The sequence below is a fragment of the Hippoglossus hippoglossus genome, chromosome 1, assembly GCF_009819705.1.
Source record: "Hippoglossus hippoglossus isolate fHipHip1 chromosome 1, fHipHip1.pri, whole genome shotgun sequence".
Classification (NCBI taxonomy): Eukaryota; Metazoa; Chordata; class Actinopteri; order Pleuronectiformes; family Pleuronectidae; genus Hippoglossus; species Hippoglossus hippoglossus.
Window position 1 is genome coordinate 506773 of NC_047151.1, and position 26821 is coordinate 533593.

Here is a 26821-nt window from a genome sequence, read left to right on the forward strand (position 1 = left end):
ATTTAGACTGACATATTCATCAGGATGCAGCCAGGTGTCAGTGAGGGACAATAAATCTATTTTATGATCTGAGACTAGTTCATTAACTAAAATAGCCTTTGATGACAATGATCTTATGTTTAACAGACCACATTTAAAAGTCTTTATTTCCTGAGTTGTTGCAGAGGTTGTGTTAATTTGTATTAGATTTTTGTGTGGAATTCTCCCTCTGTTATTGTTTGATTTAAATAATGTAACGGGACGGTGGACAGACACAATCTCTATGGGTTTGTGGTTGTGCGACTGATCCAGAGGGAGCGCAGAGAAGTGTTTAGCACTGCAGCTCTGCGTCCTGGTCCCAACTCTGGGTTGTCATTTAATAGACTGGGTAATATTCCTAGATAAGAGAGATGCTCCATCCCAAGTGGGATGAACGCCGTCTCTCCTAACAAGACCAGGTTTCCTCCAAAAAGTTTTATTATCTACAAAGCCCACACCATTTACAGTACACCACCTCGACAGCTAGCGGTTAAAAGACAACATGCGGCTAAACATGTCATCACCTGTTGTGTTAGGAAGAGGGCCAGAGAAAACTACTGTGTCCGACATCGTTTTTGCGAAAGCACACACCGACTCCACATTAACTTTAGTGACCTCCGACATACGAAGCCGGGAGTCGTTGCTGCCGACGTGAATTACGATCTTACTGTATTAACGTTTAGTTTTAGCCAGCAGCTTCAGTTTGGATTCGATGTCGCCGGCTCTGGCCCCTGGAATACAATTGACTATGGTCGCTGGTGTCGCTAACCTCACGTTTCTCAGAACCGAGTCACCAATGACCAGAGTTTGCTTCTTCTCAACGGGTGCGTCGCTGAGTGGAGAAAATCTATTTGAAACGTGAGCTGGTGGGTCTTTAATCGTGGGCTTTGATGCTAATGAGCCAGCTCCTCATGGGGGGAGAGGGGGGAGGGGCCCCTCTCCCCCCATGATTTTAAACGATATAAATTACATATTTTATATGATATAAATTATCAAATATGCATCCCATACTTTTTATTTACTTTTATCAAGGCCATGTAGGGAGACTTCCAGTGCCTTGTTACGACACAAAACCCAGGAAGCCCAATCGAGTCACTCAAGCATGACGTTTCTGACTTAGAGGAACTATAACAAAACGCGCGAGTGTTTTTTCCCCAGAGTTTTTGGGTTGGTAGACATGCCAGATACCCACATTAACCTGTAGAAGCACTAACAAAGTGGAATTTGCATGCTATGTCCCCTTTAATGTACATGCATGAGCTACTAGCTAATGTAATAAGTTAGGGCATACAGGCTAATGTACTGCAATTAAGGGGAGACACTACAGGTGAATACAATCAAATTTGTATATGATAATGTCATCACAATCGCCACATTGATATGCAAATTAGGTAACTTCCCCAGCTAATGACTTGCATCAAGAAATGTTCTGTTTAAATATGCAGATTAGCTTGAGTGGTGAATTTAGGAGAAATCTACTGATACAAACAGACAGAGGGTAAAACCAAAACCATCAACATGTGTATTTTTGGAAGTTTTCTTTCCATAAGAGTGAAAGAAGACATGGAACCAAAATAGACCAAAATCTCAAACTTGACCAGTACATGAAACACATGTTTTTTTGCCTGTAGAGTTCTGCATTAAACAGTAACTGCATAATTTTGATTGTAGGCTCCTCATCTAACAACTATTCATTCTACTAGTTTGTTCTACGCTGATAGATCTTTATCAATACATGATACAGACAGCCCTCCCTCAAATGTGAAAGGAGGGTTGTAGGTGCACTGAAACTAAGTCACCATCAGTTATTGTGTGTGTGTGTTTGGTAAGTATAATAGTAATAATAATAATAATAATAATGTATAAGATCATTAATGTATTCAGGTTTTTTTTTTTAGAACAGCCCTTTTCAGTTTTGTGTGAAGATTTTTGTGTATTTCGAAGTGCTATTTATTTTTATACCACCAAAAGAATTCAAATGATTTATTGTCATGTGCAAAAATAAACAAATTGTGCAATAGTGCAATTTTTGAAAATTCTTACTTCACTATTTTCCTCTCCATGTGCAGTCTTTTATTCTAAATATATACTCGAAATTGTGCACATTGTGGCATAGTTTCTTTTGTTGTTGCTGCTCTTGTGATGAACCAAGTGAATACTCAAAAAGACCAGAGGGTCATCATAGATTCTCCTAGAATTTCCTCACTCTTAAAGGCAGAGGATGTCACACCTTGTTAAAGCCCTATGAGACAAATTGTGATTTGTGAATATGGGCTATACAAATAAAATTTGATTGATTGATTGATTGAAGTACATAAACATTGGATACAAAATAAACAGATAAAAGTGTCTGAGCTAGGTGGAACTAATATTAGTTAGCACTACTGATCAGATGGCCACACCACATTAATAATTGGAGTGCTTGGCGCTGCATTTATATTAACTTTGTGTCCGAATGAAAATCCAAAAAAGAAATGCGACTCCGGTGGGACTCGAACCCACAACCTTTGAATGACATCTCAATGCTCGACTAGAAGTCCAATGCGCTATCCATTGCGCCACGGAGCCAGTGGCATCACTGTTATCATTATACAATATAAACTTTCTCTGACGCTTGTGATGCTACCAAGTTTGACAAGAATTTTGACAAAATAAAACCATGCGGATTTAATGTCCCAGCCAAGCATAGGGCGCATTGACTTAATCGGCAAATCTGGTCAAATAGGTTGACGCAATCGGGTATGAAAAGATAAATAAATAACGTACGTTACATTCTTCAAGTAAACTCTGCGAGTGTGTTATCCTGGCCGAGAATTATGCGACGGTGGTACCCTGCCGTCAGACCAGACCCAAGGACCCAGGGACAGCTCCACTGGCCGGGCCTTTAATGCCTTAGACCAGTCCACTGAACTGTATCTCAAACAAAAGCCTTCGTTTGGGCACACAGCCATGGAAATCTGAGTGGAGACATAGAGTGCTGCTTAAAGCTGTTCACTGTTATGCCACTGTTATGCCACCAGTGTGAACTCTATAGAGTTCTGAAATTAATTTTCAGCCTAGATGATATTAATATGAATACTACATGTTCAGTTTCCTTCTCTTAGTTGCAGGGTGTTGCAGGACACATGAACTTCATAAGCTTGTATTAATTCCGTTTCAAGTAGTTTATTGGTTTGAGTGTAGATAAGGAAATGCTCGAGTTGCAAACATTTATTTTCATTCAATGTTTGTTCATAGCTATGCATGTTCATTGGTGGATTTACAAATGACATAAACCAATATCACATGATAGGGCACTTTATTATTATATGTTGTATGTATACATGTATTAGGGTTAGCTAAAAAGTTTGGAAAAGCTTTCCATCCCCCTCTCTTTAAACGTTTTTGTATGTTTTTATATTGCAGGATTTGAACAACAATATGTGACAATTATTTACAGAGGCTTTCCTTTGGCTCTCTTCAAAAAGCCAGTGTTTTGGAAGGGGCATAATATTAATATCTAGGTGTGGCACTTTTTACAGCACTGAAAGAAGTCCCCTCCCTTCTCCTTTTACTGTATGTTGGTTTTGTTTCATTATTTATCTTTGTGTTGTACTTTGAATGTTTTCATTTTCATAAAGGTCAAACTAGTCACTAACTTTGTTTTTTGCCTCCCATAGTCTGTGTCTCTCTCTCTCATATTGTGCAGGTATCTCTGACTCCAGAGCTGCAGGAGCCAGATGACAATTATTTATCATCATCGTTATTATTATATTAACTGGTGCTGCTATCATTTAAAACATCTCTACATGTATAATTGTCAGTTATTATTCTAATTATAACAACCAGTCTGACAGAGCTGAAAGGTCAGGCTGTAGCAATGGTTGATGATGGCAACGTGAAAACAACAGGACCTCATCCATCACGTCACGTATGTGCAGTTTACGCTTTGAGGATCTGGTGTTCACAGACAAGAGGATTGGCGGATATTCACTATTTACACTATTAATTCAATATTTGTAATATACAAAGTATAAAATAACTAAACTAAAGTTTAGGAGACAAGTATTTGAACACATTGGAAAAAAGGCCAACATTTTGCTTGCACGGTTCGCATACAACACGAGGGGTAACATCACGAACACAGCCAGGACATCAGGGTTAAAGTGGCCGGAATGATACGGATTCATGATCCGACATCGATGAATAATTAAATAAATGTGTTCATCAGTTTGTGTGAAGCGCAACAGGGAAGAGGAGACACACACGTGCAGGAGTGTGTCCCTCCTGTCCCACACACTTCTGCAGACAGGAGAGAAGTTCTTTCCGCAGATTGTGATGCAACGCAGTATTTTCACTTCATTGTTGCAAAAGAAGCGACGCCCCGGCTTAGTTTATCCAGGAACAAAATGATTAATTCAGCAGGTTATTATAAAGATCAGTTCTACGTGTGAGTGAGGAGAGGAGGAGAGTCACTCAGGAGAGACCGACACTGAGTAATGCGCCGAATGACGCGTACTATTGGGGTGTTGTAAAAAAAAATCATTCATTAATTGTAAGGTTACAGTTTGAAATAATCAGGATATTGATTTGAAGTCATATCGCCCAGCCCTAGTACACTAGACCAAGACATTAAAAATTATGATGTATAGGAAAGACCGGAGTCCACATTCTTATATAATAGAAATATTTTTAATTTGAAGGTTCATCACAGGCATAATTCAAACAAGATATTTTAAAATGCAGATTTAATTTTTAATCGTCTTTCAGCCATCTCATGCTCGCTCGCTCGCGCACACACACACACACACACACACACACACACACACACACACACACACACACACACACACACACACACACACACACACACACACACACACACACACACACACACACACACACACACACACACACACACACACGAGATTCTGCTGGATTAAAATTACCCACAATGGATTCACCTCATAACTCACTCACACCATTCCCTCTTACACACAAAAAGAAAGGTCTGCATCGGGAGGGGAAGATCTCGTGTTGATGTCTGCAGTAACTTCTACCTGGACAATGAAGAGATCCTGGGAAAGGCAAAGAACACACTATTAGTTTACTATTCATGACATCACCCAAGTAACATTAATACCATATAAGATTCAGAATCCTTTCAAAGCTAAAACAATGAATTATTCAGTACAACCAGCTTCTTAACCTTTGTATGTCCCCTTGTATGCTTGTGTGTTGATGTAACTCACTGTAACTTGTTCTGTAACAGCTCCAGCCTCTGCCGATCGACATAGCGGGAGAAGAGGGAGAGCAGGTTGGCAGGGGTAACGAGGGGAGGAGAGAGGGACGAGGAGGGAACACTGAGCAGCTCCCTTGTCACAGCAAATACCAACTCAGTCCTGGACAGAGAGAGAGGTTCAGTGTGTGTGTAAGAGAGAGAATAGGGACATTTTTAATTAACACTGATGTCACAGCACTAATTACTTACCATCGATTGTCATCCATGAGTTGACAGTTGGGGTCTGAACTTTGCATCTTCTCTCCCTCACTCAGGATCAGATACAGAAGTGTCACACCAAACTAGACAGAAACAAGCAGAGAGGTGTGTGTAATGGATGTCTGTTTGTGTGTGTGTGTGTGTGTGTGTGTGTGTGTGTGTCCACACTGCCTGCGTGAGCAGTGTGGTTCAGCTGCTCTTCTAGAAATTCAAGATCTCACCTATTTCTACATGTACAGTTCACAGGGAAAATTATGATTCACCACAGTTTTAATGTTTATCTGAAGAATATGTCACAACAAAAGTATTGCAACACAAGTAAAAACAATCTTGCGTTTCTGTTGACTGACTCCATTTATTTGTTCTAACAAGGTTCTTATTGTTATTACAGGACCAGAAGATGCAAAGCTTCATACCTTAGAGTCTCACGCAGGAAGCGTTGACTGGCTGTTCGTCTCTTAATACTTAAGATTTCCTCTCCCTCCCAGTACAACCCCAGCTCACAAATAAAGTCATTCTTAACTGTGCCTAGTTAACATTACACTTAACTCTGGTTGCAACACTCTCTCCATGGCTCTGACCACACAAAACATTAGTTACTAGCTACCTCAAAATCAAGTGAACAAGACAACAAAATGCCTCAAGTGTGTCTTTATTTCTCACGCAAAACAGGTGTTGAGTCATTCTGTAGTCTTGAGAATGGACTGTAATCAGGTCTCATTGGTTTGCAGTGCGAGGTTGGGCGGTATCCAGTTTGTAATGCTGTTAAAATTTTACTGAAATTATTGCAGCGAGTCGATTTTTACATTATATATCTCTTTTTAATGTGAAGCCCTCAGTGCATGTCAGTTTTTTGTTATAAAACATTTTCAGCTGGATTTCTAGCAACACCAAAAAAATTTGATTTCTGTTCCTCTTTTTTTCTCAGAAAAACAAAATAAACAATAAACACGATTGCCCTTGCAAATCTTTTTTTCCCTTCTTATTCTGTCTTCTGAGGGACAGCTGTCATGTGACTCGTGAGGCAGTCAACATGACACATGATCACTGTTGTTTCCAAGTATTCAGTCTTTTTTATGATTAATAAATTGTCAAATTATACTGATGAAAAGTTCTGTCATCACTTTCATGGCATCTTTAACAACGCAGGCAGTGTTGGTGGACAAATTCCATCTCCATTTAGACCGGATATGACATGTGTGTATATACCCCTAAGCCAGTGTGGGACATTTGCAGGCAGCGTACTTTGGAGCCGGATGAGATTTGGGCACGTTTTATATGTCATAGTTTTCAAGACATGTGACATGTGAAATTCATTGCGATTCTCTGATAAACGCAAAATGCATTATGGGAAATGTAGTTTGTTTTTTCAGCGCCCTTAGCCTGCAAAAAAGTATTAATGCTGCATTTCAGACAATGACTGACAATCTAATCAAGGGGGGCATTATTCAAGCAGAGTTTCACTGACTAATACAGCGAAGACAATAATTAAAAAGATTCAGACAGGCAACATTTCTGCCGACCCAGGCTCAGTCTGTGGGAAATGGAAGCAAGGAGGATCGGCTTCCTGCTTAAAGCAACCTATGACGTCCTTCCCTCACCCAAAAACCTACAGTGGTGGCTAAATGAAGATCCATCCTACTATGCTCAACTCCAGCTACCCTCAGACCCATCCTCACTGGTTGTAAAGTAGGTCTCTCCCAAGGTAGGTAAACGTGGAGACACAACTAAGTACTCAGATGCCTGCCAGCAACAATTGAAACAAAGACAACTGCTACCAATGCCTTGCCATCCAAAACACCGAGTGTAGTTCCACCGACAACATTTGTCCGAGAAGAGGAACAGGGACAGAGAGGGTCTCCTCCGCTGACCAGGATTGGTCAGCTGGAGCAACCCAGAGACTGGGAAATATTTAGCTTATAGCCCCCCCCCCCCACAAATTGCATGTCGTCTACTTCGTACAATTGACAGTACCCTGGGTAATGTTGATGAAGCCTATACAGACATGGCGTCTGAGGCAAAATAACATGACTGGAGGGCAAGGGTTTTCCCTGTGGAGGTTGGCTGCAGGGGTTGCATTGCAACATTTAAACCAATAGTTAGGCTTTATCACTGGACAACATGTGGAAAGAGGTTTATTTATCAGTCTGACCAGAGGGTCATTGTTCTTTCTTCTTTGCTCTCAAGTTATTGAGTTGCTGTGTGTGTACCTTGTTGTGCAGTACTGTGGCCAGTTGGCCCTCGCTGCCTTGAAGCTCCTGGAGCAGGTCTGTGATGGCGGAGCTGGAGAGTGATTGGATCACAGCAGAAAGGGGCTCCACTAACCAGCAAAGCACCTGGAACGGACACACACCGAGAGTGGTAGAGGTTAACAATGTGTTCTGAGCATTTCTGGATTTTTAGATGCATCGCGATGCAGACATGGACAACTGTGCATCAATGCAGCGAGAGAACATAATCGATTCATGTTTTCTGCTACGTACATTGTTTTAGCGTCCCGTTGCTGAATAATTATAACCACCGCTGCTTCAGGATCAAGACAGACGCACATTAAAAGGTCCAGTCATCCTGTACTGTATCGGAGTCTGCTTCTTCCTCACTCCCCCGCTGACCTGCGCTCACTTTACACTAACAATAAAAACCAACACTAATCAGAAGTTACTAGGACACGTACAGTACTTGACGTTTATTTGATTCGCTCTAGAGTTTATAACATGACACGCACAGCCAGGACATCAGTGTTAAAGTGACCGGAACGATACAGATTCATGATCCAACATCCTTGATTAATAACTTAATACACATGATTATCAGTTTGTGTGAATAGCAACAGGGACGAGCAGACACACACAAACATACAGGCTGGGGACAGAAGAGAAGTTCTTCCCGCAGATTATGATGGGGGGGGGGGGGGGGCACACAAGTCTAAACTGATTGAATGTCAAATCAGACCACAGTCATAGACTTACTGTTGGAGCCTGATTTTTTTAATTTATTCATTTAGTAAATTACAGCACACTTAATAGCAGTAACAGTCAATAATATTTTTAAAGCACTTTCTAAATAAAAAAGGGACATCATATTACTGATTGTATTAATTGATAAAAAAGCAAGCCCCTTGCAGTAATATAGAAAATTGAGGATGTGATCAATTGAAATGCATTGATGCATCGTTGTACATTCGAATCGTTGACTTCGCTGACCTTCATATTTTAAACAGTTCATCCAAGAGTCCAAATGAGTGTTTGTGCCAAATGCAATGAAATTCATTCATTCACAAAAACAGGAAGTGACTGACCTTTGACCACCAAGATCTAATCATTTCAACTTTTAGTGCAAGTACCAAATATTAAGAAATTCCGTCAGGGTCTATGGGTACGGGCTGGCTGTCACTGGCACAGAGTCATTAAAATGTATACACTGTTGTGAGATGAAACATGAACATTTAGGGTATAGCAGAGACACTTTTCCACCATAACCAATCATATTTAAGGAATGTTGTTGTTTTTGAGGAGCATCAAGATGAACATCTTGAAATCATTACCTGGTCCTGCTTGTCCTTCTTGGCCAGGGCAGGAAGGTTGCGTGCAATCGCCATGACAATGGCGGTGGCCTGGGGTGAGGGCAGGAAGGGGAGGAGCCTGGATATGAGCCGCTTGCCCTTCCTCACTGACATGATCATCACACATTGCTCATCACTTACTCTTATCAAGAGGAATAGAAAAAGAGTTAGTGTGTAGATTCACATATAAGAACTTCTATGTGCAGCTCTTGTAGTCAGGTGTTCTCATACTTATGTTTAATCTATCCCTCCATCCTACCTATCATCCCACTCCTTCTCTCGCAGAGAGTTGCACAGCTGCACTGTGTTGGTTTTATGCTGCTCCAGCAGAGCCTCCCTGTCCTCCTCTGGGGCCTGGACAAAACGTTTCTCAAAGTCTTGAACCTCCAGCAGCAAACTGTACATCTGGAGGACAGGGTTGGATGGAAGGACAGAAATGGGTCACAGGGGTGTATTTAGGATCCAGGGTTGTATCTGTCTCCACATGCACAGCCATTCTCATACCTTCTCCACAGTGTACAGGATCTGTCGCCTCTTATTCCAAACCTGCTTCTCTCTTTTCTCCTAAAGGCAGACAGACAGGAAGTCAGGAGTGAGCAGCAGAACTTTTAAGTTTTTAAATTAGGGCCACAGTACTACCTCAATGCTGCCAAGGGGGAACACCTTATTAAACTTAATTTTGTAAATTACAGCCGTTTACAATACTTTTTTAAAGCACAAATCATGAGCCAAGTAAAGATGTACACCTCAAGTAGTCAGTGATAAAAAAAAAAAATCGAATCGTAGCCCTCTGAATGGAAATCGAATTGAAAGCCTACATATTCCCACCCATAATATCCAAGCGAAATTGGGATTGTACAATGACATATCCTTAGTTGCTGCAGTTATCCTTAACTGAATCAATGTGCATATATATTTGTTTACATGTACAGCAAATGCCCCTGCCCCAAACCTCCACAGGAAACACTGTAGAACACTGACTAAATTACTTCAAAATAAAAGAAAACCGGTTCATATGCAAACTGACCTCGTCGTCTGTGCGAGTGGTCACCACAGCATCAATCATCTTGCGGGGGTTGTTGACACTAGAGACAGTCAGTTTACCCAAAGATCCTGCAAACTGAACTTTTGACACAATACCAGGCAAGATTCAATACAGGTCTCAAGTGTCCATGTGGGTGATGTTATATGGAGAGAAGATATTCTGGTGTGCTCTGTTGTCATTTACCTGGTCTGTAGGTGTGTTCAACCTTGGCAACCTGTGGTGTGATGAGTTTGGTGGTGTATTCCTTCTTGCTGCTGTCTCTCTCTCTTTCCTGACGTTTCTCCATCTTTTCATAGTAATTCTAATGTCACACACACACACAAACACACTCAACATTCTCTTCCAATGTTAAAACTGAGTACAGGACTCTGCGCAAGGTATGATTGTTTACATTATTGTTAAAACTCATTTATAATGGATTTATAACAGTAATCGTTTAATTAAACTACCATCTAGTTCATTAAAATGTCAAACAAGTGATGTCTTTTTCAACAAATCCTCAAATCTGAGAATTCTGAGAAGGTTAATTTCAGATCAACAACAGAGCAGTATCAGTAAAAACATCATAAATGAGTAAGGCCAAACTGAAGTGGGAGAAATGATCACACCATCCATACAGGCACTTATGTAAAATAACACCCATGCATATGGTTGGTCTGAAAAAACAAGCAATCTGAAAATCTCCCATAAGGCTCAGGGAAAAACAGGCCTGACTTTTTTGATCAAGATCCATGAATCCATGAAACATCACAGAGTTAACCACAACCACCAACTAGTGTTACGGTTTTTCCATTTATAAGTTCATCAAAGAAAATAAGTCAACGGGTCAAATCTGTGTAAATGTGTATCATTCAGTCTATTCATATTCAATTAGAAAACCAAAATCGGAAATTTAAAAAACAAGTCATTATTTCGTTATTCATTTAGGAATCGGGTACCAAAACCAAATAATGGTTTGTTTTTCGTAGTTTCGATTTTTTGCTCAGATCAAAAACAGGAAATTAAAAAACGAGTCACGGCCCGAACTTGATTTTGATATTTTATTTGTATGATACATGTAGGTGCTCATCGGCACAGCGTTACGCACAGATGGCTGAAGTTATTGTGGTAAGGGGGAGACAGCATGGAAGACGACGGAGAGACATTTTTTTTCTCGCGTTAGCATGTTTGGATTGACAGAAGCAAAAATAATCCCTCTCTTGCCAGGGCACTGATGGCCCTCGTCACACCAGATACAGTGCTAACCAGCTGCTTGGTGTGCACTCCGTGTGCGCTACAATGGCCTGAATGTCGCACCTGAGCACTCGTGCCATAGAGAGTGAACTGCACCTGCTGCTCAGTATTGGTCAGAGGCATCTCTTCCACCTGCCCCCCACCTGTTTTATTTGCCAAGGTTCTATTATGAGCTATTTTTTCTTTTGTTCTTCTTCTTATGTCCTGCCATCTTCTCTTAATTTCATTGGTTGTTCTTTTTGTTTTACCGACAGCATTAACTTTCTCGCAGATACTCTCCCATATTGCGTTTCTTTGAGTTGTATTGATATTTCTTTGCTGTATCTAAACAACATGTTTGTTTGCCTCTTCCACTAACACCTCCAAATCCATGGTATTAAATTCGCTTTGCGCTTGCGATCACTCTGCTCTCCGTAATGCTCCATGGCGGAAACCAGTAACGCACGCAAAACACACTTTAAATACATAAATACCATGTTTGCACTTATCATTTGCGCAATTATTTTAAGTAGATCACCTGCAAAACGCCTACCAACCAATCGTGCAATCTGTTATAATGCACACACATTTTAGCACTCTTTATTTAGGATCTTAGTAGATCAGGCCCAGAATCTTTTAACACTCATTTCAGAGCATCGCTGGATACCCATCTGCTGCAGCGTGGTGGAAATCTCTGCATGCATCTTGCCAGTTTCAAACAAGTCTTTAATTAAATTAGCGTATGGTTCCAGCCATGGTGTCGAGACCAATTAGAGAGTGATTCAATCACTTGTTGTTAGTTTATCTCGTGCAGCACAAGAAGACACTGACTTCCAGGTCAAACAAATCATAAAAATTAAATATTAAAATCAAGGTCGGCCCGTGACCCGTTTTTTCATTCCCTATTTTTGATCAGAGCAAAAAATCCAAACTACGGAAAACAAACCATTGTTTGTTTTTTTTGTTTCAGATTCATAAATGAATAACAAAATAATCACTTGCTTGTTAATTTTCCAATTTTGGTTTTCGAATTGAATATGAAAAGAACGAATGATACACGGATTTGAGCCTTTTTTCCCTTTCCTATTATTGATCTGATCAAAAAAAAAGTTGCACATAATGCAGGGGGAACACACAAAGAAAATGTTGACGTGAAAGAATATTCCTGAATCTGCAACAAATAATATTGGGTTCTTTTCTGACCCATACCAAATCTTTCCACTAAACTTTGTGGTAATATGTCCAGTAAAGTTTGTGTAATCCTGCTAACTAACAGACAAACAAACTCGAACAGAAAACATAACCTCTTTGGGGGTGATAACGGTTAGTTGAAGCCCTTAATATTATTTGCACTTAACTCAACTGAGGTTATATACAAATCATTAAAACCATTAAAAGGGCACCTAAGTGAGTAACTAACCTGATAGTAGTAGTCATCAAGGTAAGGGTCAGTACTCTGCAGCTGCATCATCTGGATCTTTGTTACCCATTCTTTCTCCTTCTGAGTCATCAGATTACTGTAGGGGTCCCTGCTGTGCCGGTCCCCTCCAGTCCTGCCACGATCCCTGCAAGGAGGCAGAGATTAGGGCTGCACAATATATCGAAAATGTATTATCATCGCAATAACATGCGCGATATATACATATCGCAAAAGACTGCTTGAACTACAATAAATGGTGCTCCATGTGCCATGCATTCACGCTCTGCATGTACTACTGCCAGTGATAATATATTAAAGATATTCTGATCATTGGCAGGTTTTTCCGTCAATGTATCATTGTCGGAAGAAGAGAATTGCAAATCTTGTGCCGCCTCCTCAAGACAAAATGCTTCTGTGGAGTTTAGTTCACATTTGTCCGGAGTCAAATTCATCACTGCGAGCGTTTGATTATATAAAGGAATTGCGTAGCTTATTTATGATAGTCTCAGAACCTGACACACACACACACACACACACACACACACACACACACACACACACACACACACACACACACACACACACACACACACACACACACACACACACACACACGTTTAAATGATGCCTAAATATCAACAGTGATCATCAAATAATGATCCATATTTTTCTAAATGAGTGAAATCTTTCTTCAGAGCACTCTCATTCTTTTAGACGTTGTATAGAGCTGGAGGAGATGGAGTACGCTTGGTTTGGCTTGATGCGGTTCGCACAGTGCGCAGCAGGAATGATAGAGACACAGAGGGGAGCAGTAAATTACTGACAGAGCTGCTAAAAACTGTAAAAAAAATACTTTTCACATGGTAAGTGGACTTAGTGGAGCTGTGCATGGCTCCCTGGGTGCCTGACCCAGACTTGGTGGTGCTGTGGCCAGGCTGTGCGCCCTATTGTACTTAAAGGTGACTGGCAAGTTTTCAAGTTGAGTGTTACATGTTTCACCTGCTCAGGGGCGTGTTGAGAATCACATTTGCTTTTTGATGGTGATACAGGACCACAGTGCTGTGTGACACTGCAGCTCTAGGTACACAAACACACTTACCCTCCTCGGCTCTGCATGCGCTGGGTGAGCATGCGTCTGTGCTGAGGGTGGAGGTGGGTGGTGTTGTGGCGGATGGGTGGCGTGTGGTTAGGGGGACCATGAGGGGGCAGTGGGCCCATTCGGTGACCATGTGGAGGAGGAGGGCCCCCGAAGAATGGCCTGAAAACTCCACCACCTGGTAACAAAGGAGGAGGTGGCCCGCCATGGGCAAAACCAGCCACCTGGAGAGAGACACATACCAAGACGATGAAGAGTGTGAGAGGGGGACTTGTGATTCAGAGATGAACTAATTAACTACTGGGGATCCTGTGTCAGTTATAAAGCTTACAGTACAAGTTCAAGAAGGGGACGACCTTCAGCTAGCCTTACCTGGGTATTAAGTTGAGGCCGCAGTCTATGACATTCACAACTACGCTCTTTACCACCTTCAATGTCAAGAATGGCTGCTATTCATAGACCCTAGACATCTCTTAAATTGACTTGTCTACAGCAAATTTGTGTCTTTCCTGATTGAGAAGCAGTTTCTTAATCTGCCAAGTTCTGCCTTTCATGTGGGGTTATCAGCTTTACATAATTTAGTGAGTTTGTACAAACCCTAGCCAGTAAACAGCTAATAAGACACCATTTGGGCTGGATTTGTTTCGATTTTTCATTTTGAATTTGAGGTGAATGGGTTTTTCCTTTTGTCTACTCTTTCAGTTCTCTAAAAATGTAAGAGCAGTCATTCCATGTGTATTTTAGAAAAATAAAGTCCACCTTCATTCTTGTGGTGCTTTCGTAGAATGTCATTTATTAGTTTTTCTCTTGCACAATTATTTCAGTCTTCAGTATTCCATTACTTCTGCATTTCATCACATTTCTCAGGAAGAATCATTACAAGCTCTCTGCTATTCTGTTTCCAGAGTTGTCATGTAAATCTAAGTAGTGAGTCAGTAGCACATCACCAGTCTGGAAAGCCTGTGTGAGTGTGTGTGTGATACTTACTTGAGAGTTGAGCAGCTTGGCCCGTTGAATCTGAGACAGAACTGGAACAACTCCAGGAGGGAAGGGACTGCGACACAGCGGAGAGTTCTGGGCATAATCAGTAGATATAAACTTTACATATAGCTCATGATAACTTGGAATAAATAAGATGGAAAGTTTGTTACCCTCATTTTCTCCTTTATTTAGAAAAGAAAAAGGGTGAAATCTTGGGAAATTAGTTTTTTACATTACACAAAATTCTTAAATAAAAAGCAAAAAAAACAAAGTGTAAAAATAAAAAATAAACGATTTTTCATTTTACAGAGGGATATGTGTAGAGAGCAATGCCCATGACTACCAGCAGAGACGCCAGGAAGTTCTGCTTATATCTCTCTGTAAAACAGCAGCCGATAATATATAAGAAAAACACAACATGAACACTATGAAAAGCTCTGTGATGCAATAAGCACAGTTTATCATTACAAATTGACTCGTGTTGTGCCATTAAAACTTCAAGGAAACTTTGAGCACATTATAGGATTTCATGTACACACAGAGCTGAATAACTGAGGAAAGGATGGACAGAGGATAAAGGGAAAACTTACAGCTAAGTTGAGGAGGGTGTTGGGTGACAGACGCTCAGGAAAAGGAGGAGGGTATCTGTGCTGGACCGGGGCTCTCACATGAACTGCTGTGGGATGATGCGCCTACACATACAGATAGAGATGTGCACACATGTATAGTTAAGAGGACGAGGTTAACTTAGACAGTGCTAACATAGTGTAAAACAATACTGCAGCCAAGTTACTACTACAACCATTGACTGTATATAAAGATGATTAACATGACAGCTCCATGAAAGTATATAATACTAATACATTGGGGTTGACTAAATAATGAGACTGAGACAAATTATGATGGGGCTAAGGGACTACACCAACTCGATACTATATTTCATACTTTGCAAAAGGACATGAGATTTTGTGTTTTTTGTCCTTAATGAAAAGGAAGGGGTGACAGAGAAAAATTCCAGTATTAGGGTAACAGTTGTCTTCATACCTGATGATTTAGACTGTGGCTCATTGGCTGTTTGGGCGGGGTCCCAATAGGCACGGCCCTCACCGGAGGGGAACCAATCACAGGGGAAGAAGACCGAGGTGGTGGTACCCTCTCTGACAAATCCAGTCCTTCATCATTCCTACCCCGAGGAGGTAATTTAGGAAGGCCCACCTCTTTGATGATAGACATTAGTGGACTATCCTGCAAGAGGAAGAAGGTGGTAAATTTAACATGAGAAAAATATAAAATGGGATGAGATATTCATACTGTAAATACAGTAGTGCACATCATATTTTAAACACAATGCAAGAGAAAAACTGTTGTACTATTGTTTCTCATTTGAATTTGGGTTGTAAATCAAATCAAAAATAAAAAGCAAAACAAGTCTTGAATGCAAAAATCAAATGGCAATTAACCTTAAAATAACCGTATGCTAGAAATGTATCAACAATTTCATAAGGCTTTTATTTGCTGTTCAAAACACTGCAGCAAACAGCAGTGTAATGAAAAACATATTTAATCGCCTTAAAGTCCTTTCACTTCCCAATGATTAGCAAGCTGATCTTGAGTTAGCCATCATGCAGGAAGACACTGTAGCTTTCTCTCCAGGACCTGAAGGATTCTCCTCAGATTAAAAAAACAAAACATAAATTCCCCCAACCTGGACAAGAAATCACGACAGAGATGATTGTTCTTGGAAGCTGGTCCTGGGATTTGTCCTCTAAAGTTAAATGCATATTTTAGCCTTGCTGATCTAATACAAGGCGTCACAAGAATCTAATTAACAGGACTGAGATGAGGATCAGGGCCTAAAAAAGCTTGACGAGGAACAAAAAAAAAAGCTTGAGGCAGACAATTAAAAACCTAACTTTTTCTAGTATGTATTTCTATAATGTCTCCTCTAACATGTTTTCTCAAGGAAAAATACAATATAGAAAATTCACATGTCAAGCCTTGAAACACAAGCTGATGAAAAGACATTCAACAAGACAGTGATGAAGAAGAAATAGAGGAGTGAGTGACCCTCACCTCCATGTGCGTGACAAGTCCTGGGGTGACACTGACCGGCCCGAACCCCATATTGTTCTCCCAGATACTGTGAGAGTTCATCTGAGGGTGAGAAAGAATTCAAGCCAAATTCAAGTCAAACAAAAGGATTTTACACAAATTAAGTTTAAATCATTGTTAATGCAGTGATGTTTTTTTATTTGGCACAACAGTTATATTAAATACAATACATCTGATAGTATGATGTCAAGTCCACGAAATGATTTTAATCTTAATATAAACTTGTTTTTCAAAAAAGTAGTAATACAAAGTGGAGTTCGACATTGTAGAAAACACTGCAAACATCTGATTTGAAAAAAAAACATACCAAAACACTTTGTATAAAAGATATGTCAATTCATGCAGTGGGACCAGTGAGAGAACAGTGTTAACACAAGTGAGTGACAGACAGTGTTAAATTATTTATCAAGAGATTACAGTTAGGTCCGGAAATATTTGGACAGCGACACAATTTTCATATTTTTGGCCCTGTATTCTACCACAATGGATTTGAAATTAAATAATCGAGATTCTATTGAAGTGCAGACTTTCAGCTTTAAGTTGAGGGTATTTACATCAAGATTGGAGGAAGGGTTTAGGAATCGCAACAATTTTCATACATAATCCCCTCCTTTCAAGGGAACTAAAGTAATTGGACAAATGAATATAATCCTAAATAAAATGTTCATTCTTAATACTTTGTTGAGAATCCTTCGCAGGCGATGACTGCCTGAAGTCTTGAAGCCATGGACATCACCAGACGCTGGGTTTCCTCCTTTGTGATGCTTTGCCAGGCCTTGACTGCAGCTGTCTTCAGTTGTTGTTTGTTTGCAGGTCTTTCTGCCTTAAGTTGTTTAAGCAAGTGGAATGCAAGCTCGATCGAATTGAGATCAGGTGATTGACTCGGCCATTGTAGAATATTCCACTTCTTTGCCTTGAAAAAATCCTGGGTTGCTTTCGCAGCTTGGCAGAGGGCCTAATTAGTTTGTGAGGCTACCAGTAGTGTGTAGGCTAATCCTGGGTTTTAGCTGAAATGCCAGACTTACAATGTAATTTACTGTATGTTAATTATTTACACATGTCAAGTGTTTTCTTGTTTGTTTGTATTCATGCATGTAGGTGGGTTTGTGACAATAGCCTTCATTTTATAGCATTGGGCTACAGGGAGGCACTGCAGATTCGCCTGCATGGAGTGAAAGCAAAGCATTGCACACACAGGAAATACACAGCTCATATTTAAAAATTCACACCCGGAGCCCACCGGCTCCGTTTTTCCCCCCGCGGTTCACAGCAGAACCGCGGCGTTCATTGAACACGTTCATTTTTATGAGAACGATGAACTGAACGCAACTTAATGACAAATAATGAATTTGAACTGTGAACACGTTCATATTATCTGAGATCTAGCTAAAACGTTACGGAATGTTTTCCTTCTCCTGAGGAGAGACGCTGTCTAAATCGAATGCTTGCACCATGTCGTTGCTCAGTGCCCGTAAAATTTCCGCGATGTAGCCTAACCTAAACCAACTAACTCGACTTCGCACTACGTTACCCATGATTCATCGCACACACATGTAGTCCAAACAAACAACGTATTCCAAGACAACAGCTCTCGGTCTCATATAAAAATGGCAAGTGAAAGCAGAGACGCAGACTCAGCGACTACATCCGATGCACCTTATTATTATTTGCGGGATTTTTACACACTGTCTGATAAAGATTCCGACAGTAAAAATCTCACCTTTCTGTGCAAATTGTGTCCTCCTGCGCTGAAAAAGCAAGTCCGGACGTCAGCCTCATCCGCATCTAATTTAAAACGGCATGTGGAGCTGAAGCATCCAGCTAGCCTAAAAAGTTATCTCCAAGTAATTGAAAGTCAAAAAAAGACCAAGACCCCCTGCCAAATGACCCAAACCACATTGTCTGCAGCCTTCAAGGGTATGATTTCCCAGCAACAGGTAGACAAACTTTGTAAAGTGGAAAAGCCCTCATCAGACTAGTGAATGGTTTGCAACCAGGCAGACGTGTGCCTTCAAGAAGGCAGGTTCAGGGACTGTTAAATAAGAATTCAGTGAGGTTATCAGTAACCTTAAGCTGAACTTGCTGATATTGACCATGTTTGCACAACAGCAGATTGTTGGTCAGCTGTCAACAAAGGATTTATGGGCATTACCATTCATTGGCTGGACAAAAATGATATATCACAGAGAAGGTCAGCAGTCCTTGCATGCCGCCGTGTCAGAGGAGCACACACATATGATGTGCTGGCAAAAGTGTTGGCAGATGTGTATAAGGAGTTTAAAATTCAAACAAAATTGTGTGCACTGTGACGGACAACGCTTCAAATTTTGTTAAAGCATTCAACTGTTTTGGAGAGAGTGTTGCCATTACTGATGCAGCTGATGAAGCAACTGAAACGCGAGCGAGGCCCGTCTTTTCAAAGGCATCTGCTCTATGGAACAGAGTGAAAAGAAGTCCAAAAGCCTCCGATTTTGTTGAGGAAAAGCTTGGGATTGGCTTTGTAACACCAAATGATACACGTTGGAACTCTATGTTCCTCTCCATGCAGCGACTGTCTAAAATAGCAACTATGATTCCCCAGGCCAGTCTGTCTACGGATCCTGAATATGACAGACTCCTCCTGCACACTGTCTGTGATGAGTTTGGCCTACGTCGATTTACTCCAGAAGAAATCAACTTCATACACACATTTGTGAATGTGATGAGCCCCCTAGCCTCTGCCCTGAACATCCTTCAGGGGGAGAAAAACACATTCCTTGGGTTCCTGGCTCCCACTATTGTCCAGCTGAAAAATTATTTGAATGGCCTATTGGATGAGAGTTTCGAGCCTACGGCTACGCAAGGTTTAATTGCATGTCGTCCCCTCATCCAGAACATGATACAGTCACTCTCTACAAGAGTGGAAGGCATGCTCGAAAAGAGAGAAAACATACTGGCAGCTATACTACTGCCAGCATTCAAGATGGACTGGGTGGAGGATGAGATTAAGCGATTGCAATATCGCATGATGTTGAAGCAAGAATTTCAATCTGTTGACATAGCTAATGACTCTAATCAAGCCCAGTCATCTGGTGGCTCTGAGAGCAAAAGGTCATCCTTTTTCAAATTTAACCGCCCATCAAGTGTCAAAAGGTCTGAGGTGGACATCTACCTGGATGCACAGACCAATGATGACTTCACGGAGTACATAGTCTTACCAAAACTGACAAAGCTGTTTGTCAAATACAACACAGCACTCCCTTCGAGCGCTCCAGTAGAGAGGCTATTCAGCATTGGTGGCCAGATCTTTAGCCCCAGCAGAAACAGTTTGGGAGATGCCAACTTTGCTAACAAAAAGCAGTAGTCTAGTCTGTGGACTAAGCAAGCTTGTGTGATTCTTTGATAAGAACATTGTTTACATGTTTGTTTACTCAGAGTTTTGAGTGTCAGTCCCATAACAGAGGGGCACCTGAGTTCTACAGGGGTGCAGTTTACAGTATAAAGAGTTAAAAAGGAATTTTTGATGTTCAAATGCATGTCATCAGTACTTGTTAAGCTGTCCAAGTTAGTATTTCAGGACTTTGTCTGAAAAGTTAACAACCTACCTCTCTTGAGCTGTTTGATAAAAATGGCCATCTTGATTTTCATGTTTTCATTTCATTCATGTTTTTTTTTACAATATTACATAGCCTACATAATTTAACTGAAGCCATTTTGTAAAGGTAGGTGCAACAGACAAATAAAACAAACCCCCCAAAATACTTTTTGTCCTCTGTCCACACATTTATTTTATAAATTTAAATGATAGAATTTAAGGTCTAGCCTAATAATTGGTTTCATAGCAAGGCATAGCACTATGATTTGTTGTGCCTTTTGTTTGCAGGGTATGAATAAATAAACAGGCAAAATTTGCAATAATTAAAAAAAATTAAAAAAAACATTTCTTTTAGGAATTGATACATATGAAGTACAGTTTAAGGCAAGGGGTAGTGATGGATAAAATTTTCTTTAAAAAACAAGTTAAGTCTTTCATTCTCACTTTCCACCTTAAAACTATGAAATGAACTGAACTATGAACTAGTTCAGAATTTAAATGGTGAACTATGAACGTGAACTATTCATGTTTACTTGTATGAACTGAACTTTGAACTAGTTCATGAGAGTAGTGAACTTGCACAACACTGACTGTATAGTACCGATATTTATGCAGCCATTCGCGGCGCAGCTGTTCCCCTGCCGCTGTGCTCTGGGCGTCATTCATAAAGTACCGATACTAATAAATAAGGTATGGTAACGTTTTTTAACGGCTGGGTAGCGCGATACCTCTCTAGTATCTGTATACCGTGCAACACTAGTTCACACATACACCTCCTCCAGAGTTCATTGCATGTCTGAAAGCAGCTAATGACAGTCGGTTAACCCTGTTCAGACCTGGTATTGACATGTCCCGAGTGATCGAAACACAACCGGTCAGCTCTACGTACAAGTCTGAACGCACCCATTTGTGTCTTCAATGCATCCTGTGATCTGATCACGCAGACCACATTTGAAGGTGTTCGAGAAAGCAAGTGGCCACATTCTTTTTGCTGTTAAAATGCAAATGCATTGTGGCCAGTTCAAACACGGATTTGTTTGTGGCCGCCGCAACAATATCAACACTGACCAACACATTATGAGTGATATGATTCAGCCCCTTTCTGATTCCACTCACTCTTTCTCTCTCGCTCATGTCGACACACCCACACTGTCACACACAAATGCACCGTCATTGGCCATATTTGAAGCCTCTCCAACTGGGTAAAAACCCCATTTGGTTTTCACAAACACAAATAACATACATGATTATTTGCATATAAAGAAGGGAAGTGAGATGCGATCACAAGTGGTCACAGGAGAGACATTCAGGACAAATTTTTATGTGTGAATAGTAGGGTTGCAAAGGGGCGGAAAATTTCCGGTAAATTTCCGGAAACTTTCCATGGGAAGTTAAGCTTGGGAATTTAAAAAAATGTTTTTTTATCGCAAATTAAACGCTGAGCAATAAAAACACCATTCAAAACTTTTAAAGATGTATGGAATGCAGCACACGCTGCACATTGTATTTCAACCCTGCACTGTGCATTTCTCCATCACATGCACAGTGCATTCTTCCATCACATGCACAGATAATTCCCAGCATCCTGCACACTACAGCTATTGAGGTCACACTATTGCATTAGCCCAAGGACTAGTCAGGTAAGTTTTGATGATATTACTGGGGAAAATATATTAGCATGCTGATTGAGGATTGTTCATCTGTTCATCTAGCCTATTTCTATTCATTTATCCATCAATTGCAAAATATTTTTAAAGACGCTTCCAATTGTTTAGCTAACTATTTATATCTCTGGCATTGCATTAGTGTTTTTTACAAGCTTTTTTCTCATCTTATTCTACAGAACAATGCCACGTGCACTATCTCATGTGTGGAGACATTTCATCCCAGCCAATATAGAAGGAAAGGCTGTGTACATTTGCAAATACTGTGCAAAGACCTATGTTAAGAATGCCACAAAGATGCAGAAGCATATAGTCAAGTGCCCAAAGTTTCCTCAGGGCTCAAATCAGCTTATGACAAAACAAAATGTTTATATGTATGTCTGTATATGACAAGGTAAATACAGTTAGTATAAATTAACCACAAAATTTCCAGTTTATTCCCGTTAATTCCCGTATATTCCCGTTAATTCCCATGGAAAGTTTCCAACTTTGAATATTCCCGGAATTTTGCAACCCTAGTGAATAGTGCTGTTCACTTGTGATCAGATCTCTCAGGATGGATGTTAATACCAGGTCTGAACAGGGCCTACGAAAGCTTACCTGGGCGATTGGAGCAGACCCTCTGCGCAGCATGTGCTGCTGCTGTTGGTAGCTGAGCATTGATGTTGAAGGAGGACCAAGGGGGATGCCTGGAGTAGTACAGGGTTCATTAGAATGCAGAAGATTTTGGTAAAGCCAAAAGCACTCCATAGCAATGTAATACCAAGAACCATATGTAGACAAAACAGAAGATATAATCCGGGATAAACAATAACACCACTGCACAATTTAGACTGAACAAAATGCAGTGAATTATTGGATTACCTATGTGTGTGGTTTTAGATGGGGGATTTGCACGTTCACGTGTAGGGGTAGGCTGTCCCAATACTTGCTGGGACAGAGGTGGAGGGCCAAGTGTCTAGGGCAGTACAGCCCTCAAAACTGAGATTTTTTCAGACCCACACTTCAAACAGAGGGCTATGAGAATTTCCCAGAATGCCTTGCGATTCACCAGCAAGTTGGGAGAGAGACCCACAAATGTAGTATTTTCCCCCTTCAAAATTAATAATTTAAAAATTATGATAACAATTGTAATATCTTTAGTAACTGCAAACAATAGCATTGGTTTATTTAAGATCTCAACAATGTTATTATAATGACTTTTGTTGCGTCTGTTTACATCGGCGACTACTGATGACGTGTCGGGTTTTCGCAACGACTACTGAAGATGTAACGGCTTCTTGAAGTGCTGTCCACATTCGTAGCGGAATATTTCAACCACTACCCCTTGTGACTCCGTTTCAAAGGGCAAGATAACCCTTGAAAACAAGGGTAGGGAGAAGGGGTGAAAGGGATTGGGCCTAATCTTGGGATATGACTAAAGGCTTATTCTGTGAGGTAACAGTGACCTTTGACCAATAACACTGAATCAGTTAATATCCAAGTGCTAAAAAACAGGTCAACTGGACTCAACCAAGTCCAGTTGACCTGTTTTTTAGCACTTGGATATACCATGACCTGGATTACTGAGAATCTTTACAGACTGAATCAGTTCATCTTTAAATCCAAGTGAATATTTATGCCAAATTTGCAAAAAATCCCACAAGGTGTTCTTGTGATACTGGGTTGAGAACGCGATAAACAGACAAAACATAATGTGTCCTGCAGTAACTTTTGACAGCACAAAGGCAATTTTAAGTAAAGTACTGCATTCATTCTCACCTGAGGTGGAGGGCCCAGGAGGCAGCTGGTGCTGAGGGTGTTGTGGAGGCTGATGTGAGTGGGTGGGATTTGGGATGGAGTGCTGCGGAAGGACTCTGGGTTGATCCAACCTGTGGAAAGTGGTAAGGGTGGATGCTGTGGAGCTCAGGGATGGACAGGGCCTCTCAGTGGCTCCGACCCCAGCGATGGCTGGGTCTGCCTCCAGGATGAGTCTGGCCAGTGACTCAGCCAAGTCACCTTCCCCTCCTCGATCCTCTACATCTGAAATTATAGATTTTCCAAAGTCTGAATTATTGTGCTCCATGTCAGAGCAAAAAACACATTATTTGGCCAGCAATTGTGTCGTGATCCAATCAATTTAGCACTGATGGTTAATCTCCTTTAATCACATGACTGACCTGGTGGAGGCAGTCCAGAGGAAGACGAGGAGAAGTTGAGTGATGGAAGAGAAGATGGAAGGGGATGATGGCCTGCATAGGTAGAGAGATGGGAAGAGGATGAGTCATCTGTTCCTCCTAAATCTGATTCTCTCTCCATCCCTCTTCCTCCTCCTCCTGCACCGGCTCCTTGCCCATCCCGGTCATCAAGGTTTGAGAGGCGTTTGTGTTCCTCCTGCCAGTCATCATCTGTAAAAGGAGAAGACGCAGAAAGTGTGATTGGTTGACAGAGACTTTTATTTATATTATATTATATTTATATTATTTATATACAAACTTGTGCTATTTAAAGGCAGATTAGCCTTTTTGTTTATAAATTGTGTCTCAAAGGCAAATTCACAAATGAGTGTGATCTTGTAGTTAACGACAGTCACCGAACAACAGCTGAAAACAACTTCTCTAAACTTTTCAAACACCTTAATTTCATCTGTTGTAACTGAAATTTAAATACTATGATGTCTCAGTGTAATCTGAAATTAAAGCATGGAAAAAACTAGAGGCTTACAACCCCACTGCGGTTGTAAGCCTCCGCCAAACAGTGCAGTTTCCGTGTGCATACTTCTACAGACTTTTTTCCAGATTCATATAAGGTCACTGTGACCTTATATGAATCTTTGACCTTCTACCACTGAAACATAATCACTATCTTTCAGTCCAAGTGACAACTGATCAAGAGATGAAGAAATTTCCAAAGAGTCCAAAAACATGTTTTTGATGTCAACGCGACTTTGACCTTTAACCACCGAAATCAAATTAGTTAATCAGTGAGTCTAAGTGAATTGTTAGATGATTTTATGAAATTCCCTATGGGCAGTCCTAATATATCACATTCACAGGGACGTGAGGTCACTGTGAACTTGACCTTTGAGTTCATCTTTGAGTCCATGTACAAAATTTGAAGACATTCCCTTGAGCTGATGATCAGATATCATGTTCATGAAAAACGTAAACATAATTTGTGAGGCCACAGTGACCTTAACCTTTGGCTATTAAAATTAAATCCAATTTCAAGTGTATGTTTGTGCCAAATTTTAAGATATTCCCTCAAGCTGATCTTTAGATATCACCGTGACACTATGCCGATGGAGGGGTGGTTGAAGTGTTTGAGTCCACAACACACTATGGAAGTTTCAGGGGTAAACAGTAGGGCTGCATGATATTAGGCAGATATGCGATAGCTTTTAGCGGCTCTGTTAGTAATTTATCATTCCTCTTTGTCACCATTATTCGCGCTGTGCACTCCGTAAACAGTGTTAAGTCAAACGGAGAGCGCGCCCCAACCCCTCCTCCCGTCTAATCAGTTCATCCTTGAATCCAAGTGAATATTTGTAACAAATGTGAAGAAATTCCCTCAAGGCATTCATGAGATATTGTGCTTAGAAGAATTGGACAGACAGACGGATGACCCGAAAACATAATGCCTCTGTTTCTCTTAAACCTTTTTGTGTTAACAGAATAAACAAACATTTTTTTTCTTTTATCAACAAAAGGTCAATTCAAAAATGGAAGAGCAGACACAAATTAAGGTCTTTGAGGCACAAGGAATCCTCACTTGAATTTTAAGAACAGTAACTTAATGTAAACACATTTCCAATTTAATTATGTGAGACTTACCGATGGCCCCAGCTCCGAAGGTGTCGTCATTGAACTGGTCGATTTCATCTTCCTCTGCTGCCAATCCCACATCTTCCTCCTCCAGCGTACAGTCTTCATCCAGGGACTGCAAAGACAGCAGGGAAGATGGGGAAGAAGAAACGGGGTCAGATAAAGGTGGTAGGGATGCAGAATAGGGCTGCACGATATATCGAAAATCCAGTCAGCGCAATATCAACGTGCGCGATAGACGTATCGCAAAAAAAGGCAAAAACTCTGTATTTGGTGTTCCTTACGCCACACACTCAGTATGTCAATTAAAGGTGTGCATCTTCACATCCACAATTTTCTATATTACTGCACGTGGCTGCTTTTTCATCAGTTAATACAATGCAAACATGAACTCTGTTGCGCGTGCGCGTCATGTTACGTTACATGTGTCTCAAACTCTAGAGCAGTGGTCACCAACCTTTTCGAGCGCAAGATCACTTTTTAATTCCAAACGTATGCTGAGATCTACCACCCTGCTATCTTCCAAAAAACCCACTTAGGAGGGTCATGTTTATTAGTTTTTGCAATTTCTGTTAAAAGCTGAATGTACGAGCAAAAATATACACAAAGAAAGGCGGTTGTGCAACTTTATGTATTCAATGCACAATATTCACATTAATATCAATTCATATTTACAGCATCTGTTCAGTGCACAATATTTAGCTTCAGTTCAACAATATGTTCTGCACAGGAGCTGCTACTGCAGCACAATGTTTTTACATAGGCTTTGCCTTGAATATGGCCATAAATATTACCTTTTCCTTGTATGAAAGTAGTCCCTTGTACTCAAATAAATACAAGTACTATACAGTATGA

General features: G+C 40.6%; 1 protein-coding gene, 1 long non-coding RNA gene and 1 other non-coding gene across 4 annotated transcripts in view; 1 reads left to right on the plus strand and 2 right to left on the minus strand.

The window, feature by feature from the left end:
* Positions 1 to 1926: 1926 nt before the first annotated feature.
* On the plus strand, positions 1927 to 18035 carry LOC117776918. Its single transcript, XR_004616521.1, has 3 exons — positions 1927 to 1937; positions 3158 to 3160; positions 17764 to 18035. It is a non-coding gene; the product is annotated as an uncharacterized LOC117776918 (long non-coding RNA).
* On the minus strand, positions 2496 to 2586 carry trnar-ucu. Its single transcript is given in 2 exon segments — positions 2496 to 2531; positions 2550 to 2586. It is a non-coding gene; the product is annotated as a tRNA-Arg (tRNA).
* patl1 (PAT1 homolog 1, processing body mRNA decay factor) overlaps positions 4873 to 26821 on the minus strand; it is a 42445-nt gene continuing 20496 nt past the window's right edge. The window contains exons 2-20 of one of the 2 annotated variants that reach the window (XM_034603857.1): positions 25976 to 26081; positions 24323 to 24550; positions 23925 to 24185; positions 22764 to 22852; positions 16887 to 16967; positions 15858 to 16058; positions 15404 to 15505; positions 14820 to 14906; positions 13836 to 14056; positions 12737 to 12881; positions 10288 to 10405; positions 10087 to 10184; positions 9564 to 9623; positions 9319 to 9464; positions 9042 to 9201; positions 7708 to 7833; positions 5489 to 5580; positions 5250 to 5399; positions 4873 to 5075 (exon numbers count right to left, since the gene is read on the minus strand). In XM_034603857.1, the coding sequence (XP_034459748.1) occupies positions 5054 to 5075; positions 5250 to 5399; positions 5489 to 5580; positions 7708 to 7833; positions 9042 to 9201; positions 9319 to 9464; positions 9564 to 9623; positions 10087 to 10184; positions 10288 to 10405; positions 12737 to 12881; positions 13836 to 14056; positions 14820 to 14906; positions 15404 to 15505; positions 15858 to 16058; positions 16887 to 16967; positions 22764 to 22852; positions 23925 to 24185; positions 24323 to 24550; positions 25976 to 26081 (2493 nt within the window). In that variant the 3' untranslated portion in view covers positions 4873 to 5053. The remainder of the gene's footprint in view (positions 5076 to 5249; positions 5400 to 5488; positions 5581 to 7707; positions 7834 to 9041; positions 9202 to 9318; positions 9465 to 9563; positions 9624 to 10086; positions 10185 to 10287; positions 10406 to 12736; positions 12882 to 13835; positions 14057 to 14819; positions 14907 to 15403; positions 15506 to 15857; positions 16059 to 16886; positions 16968 to 22763; positions 22853 to 23924; positions 24186 to 24322; positions 24551 to 25975; positions 26082 to 26821) is intronic. The other variant, XM_034603786.1, reaches the window with a different exon arrangement.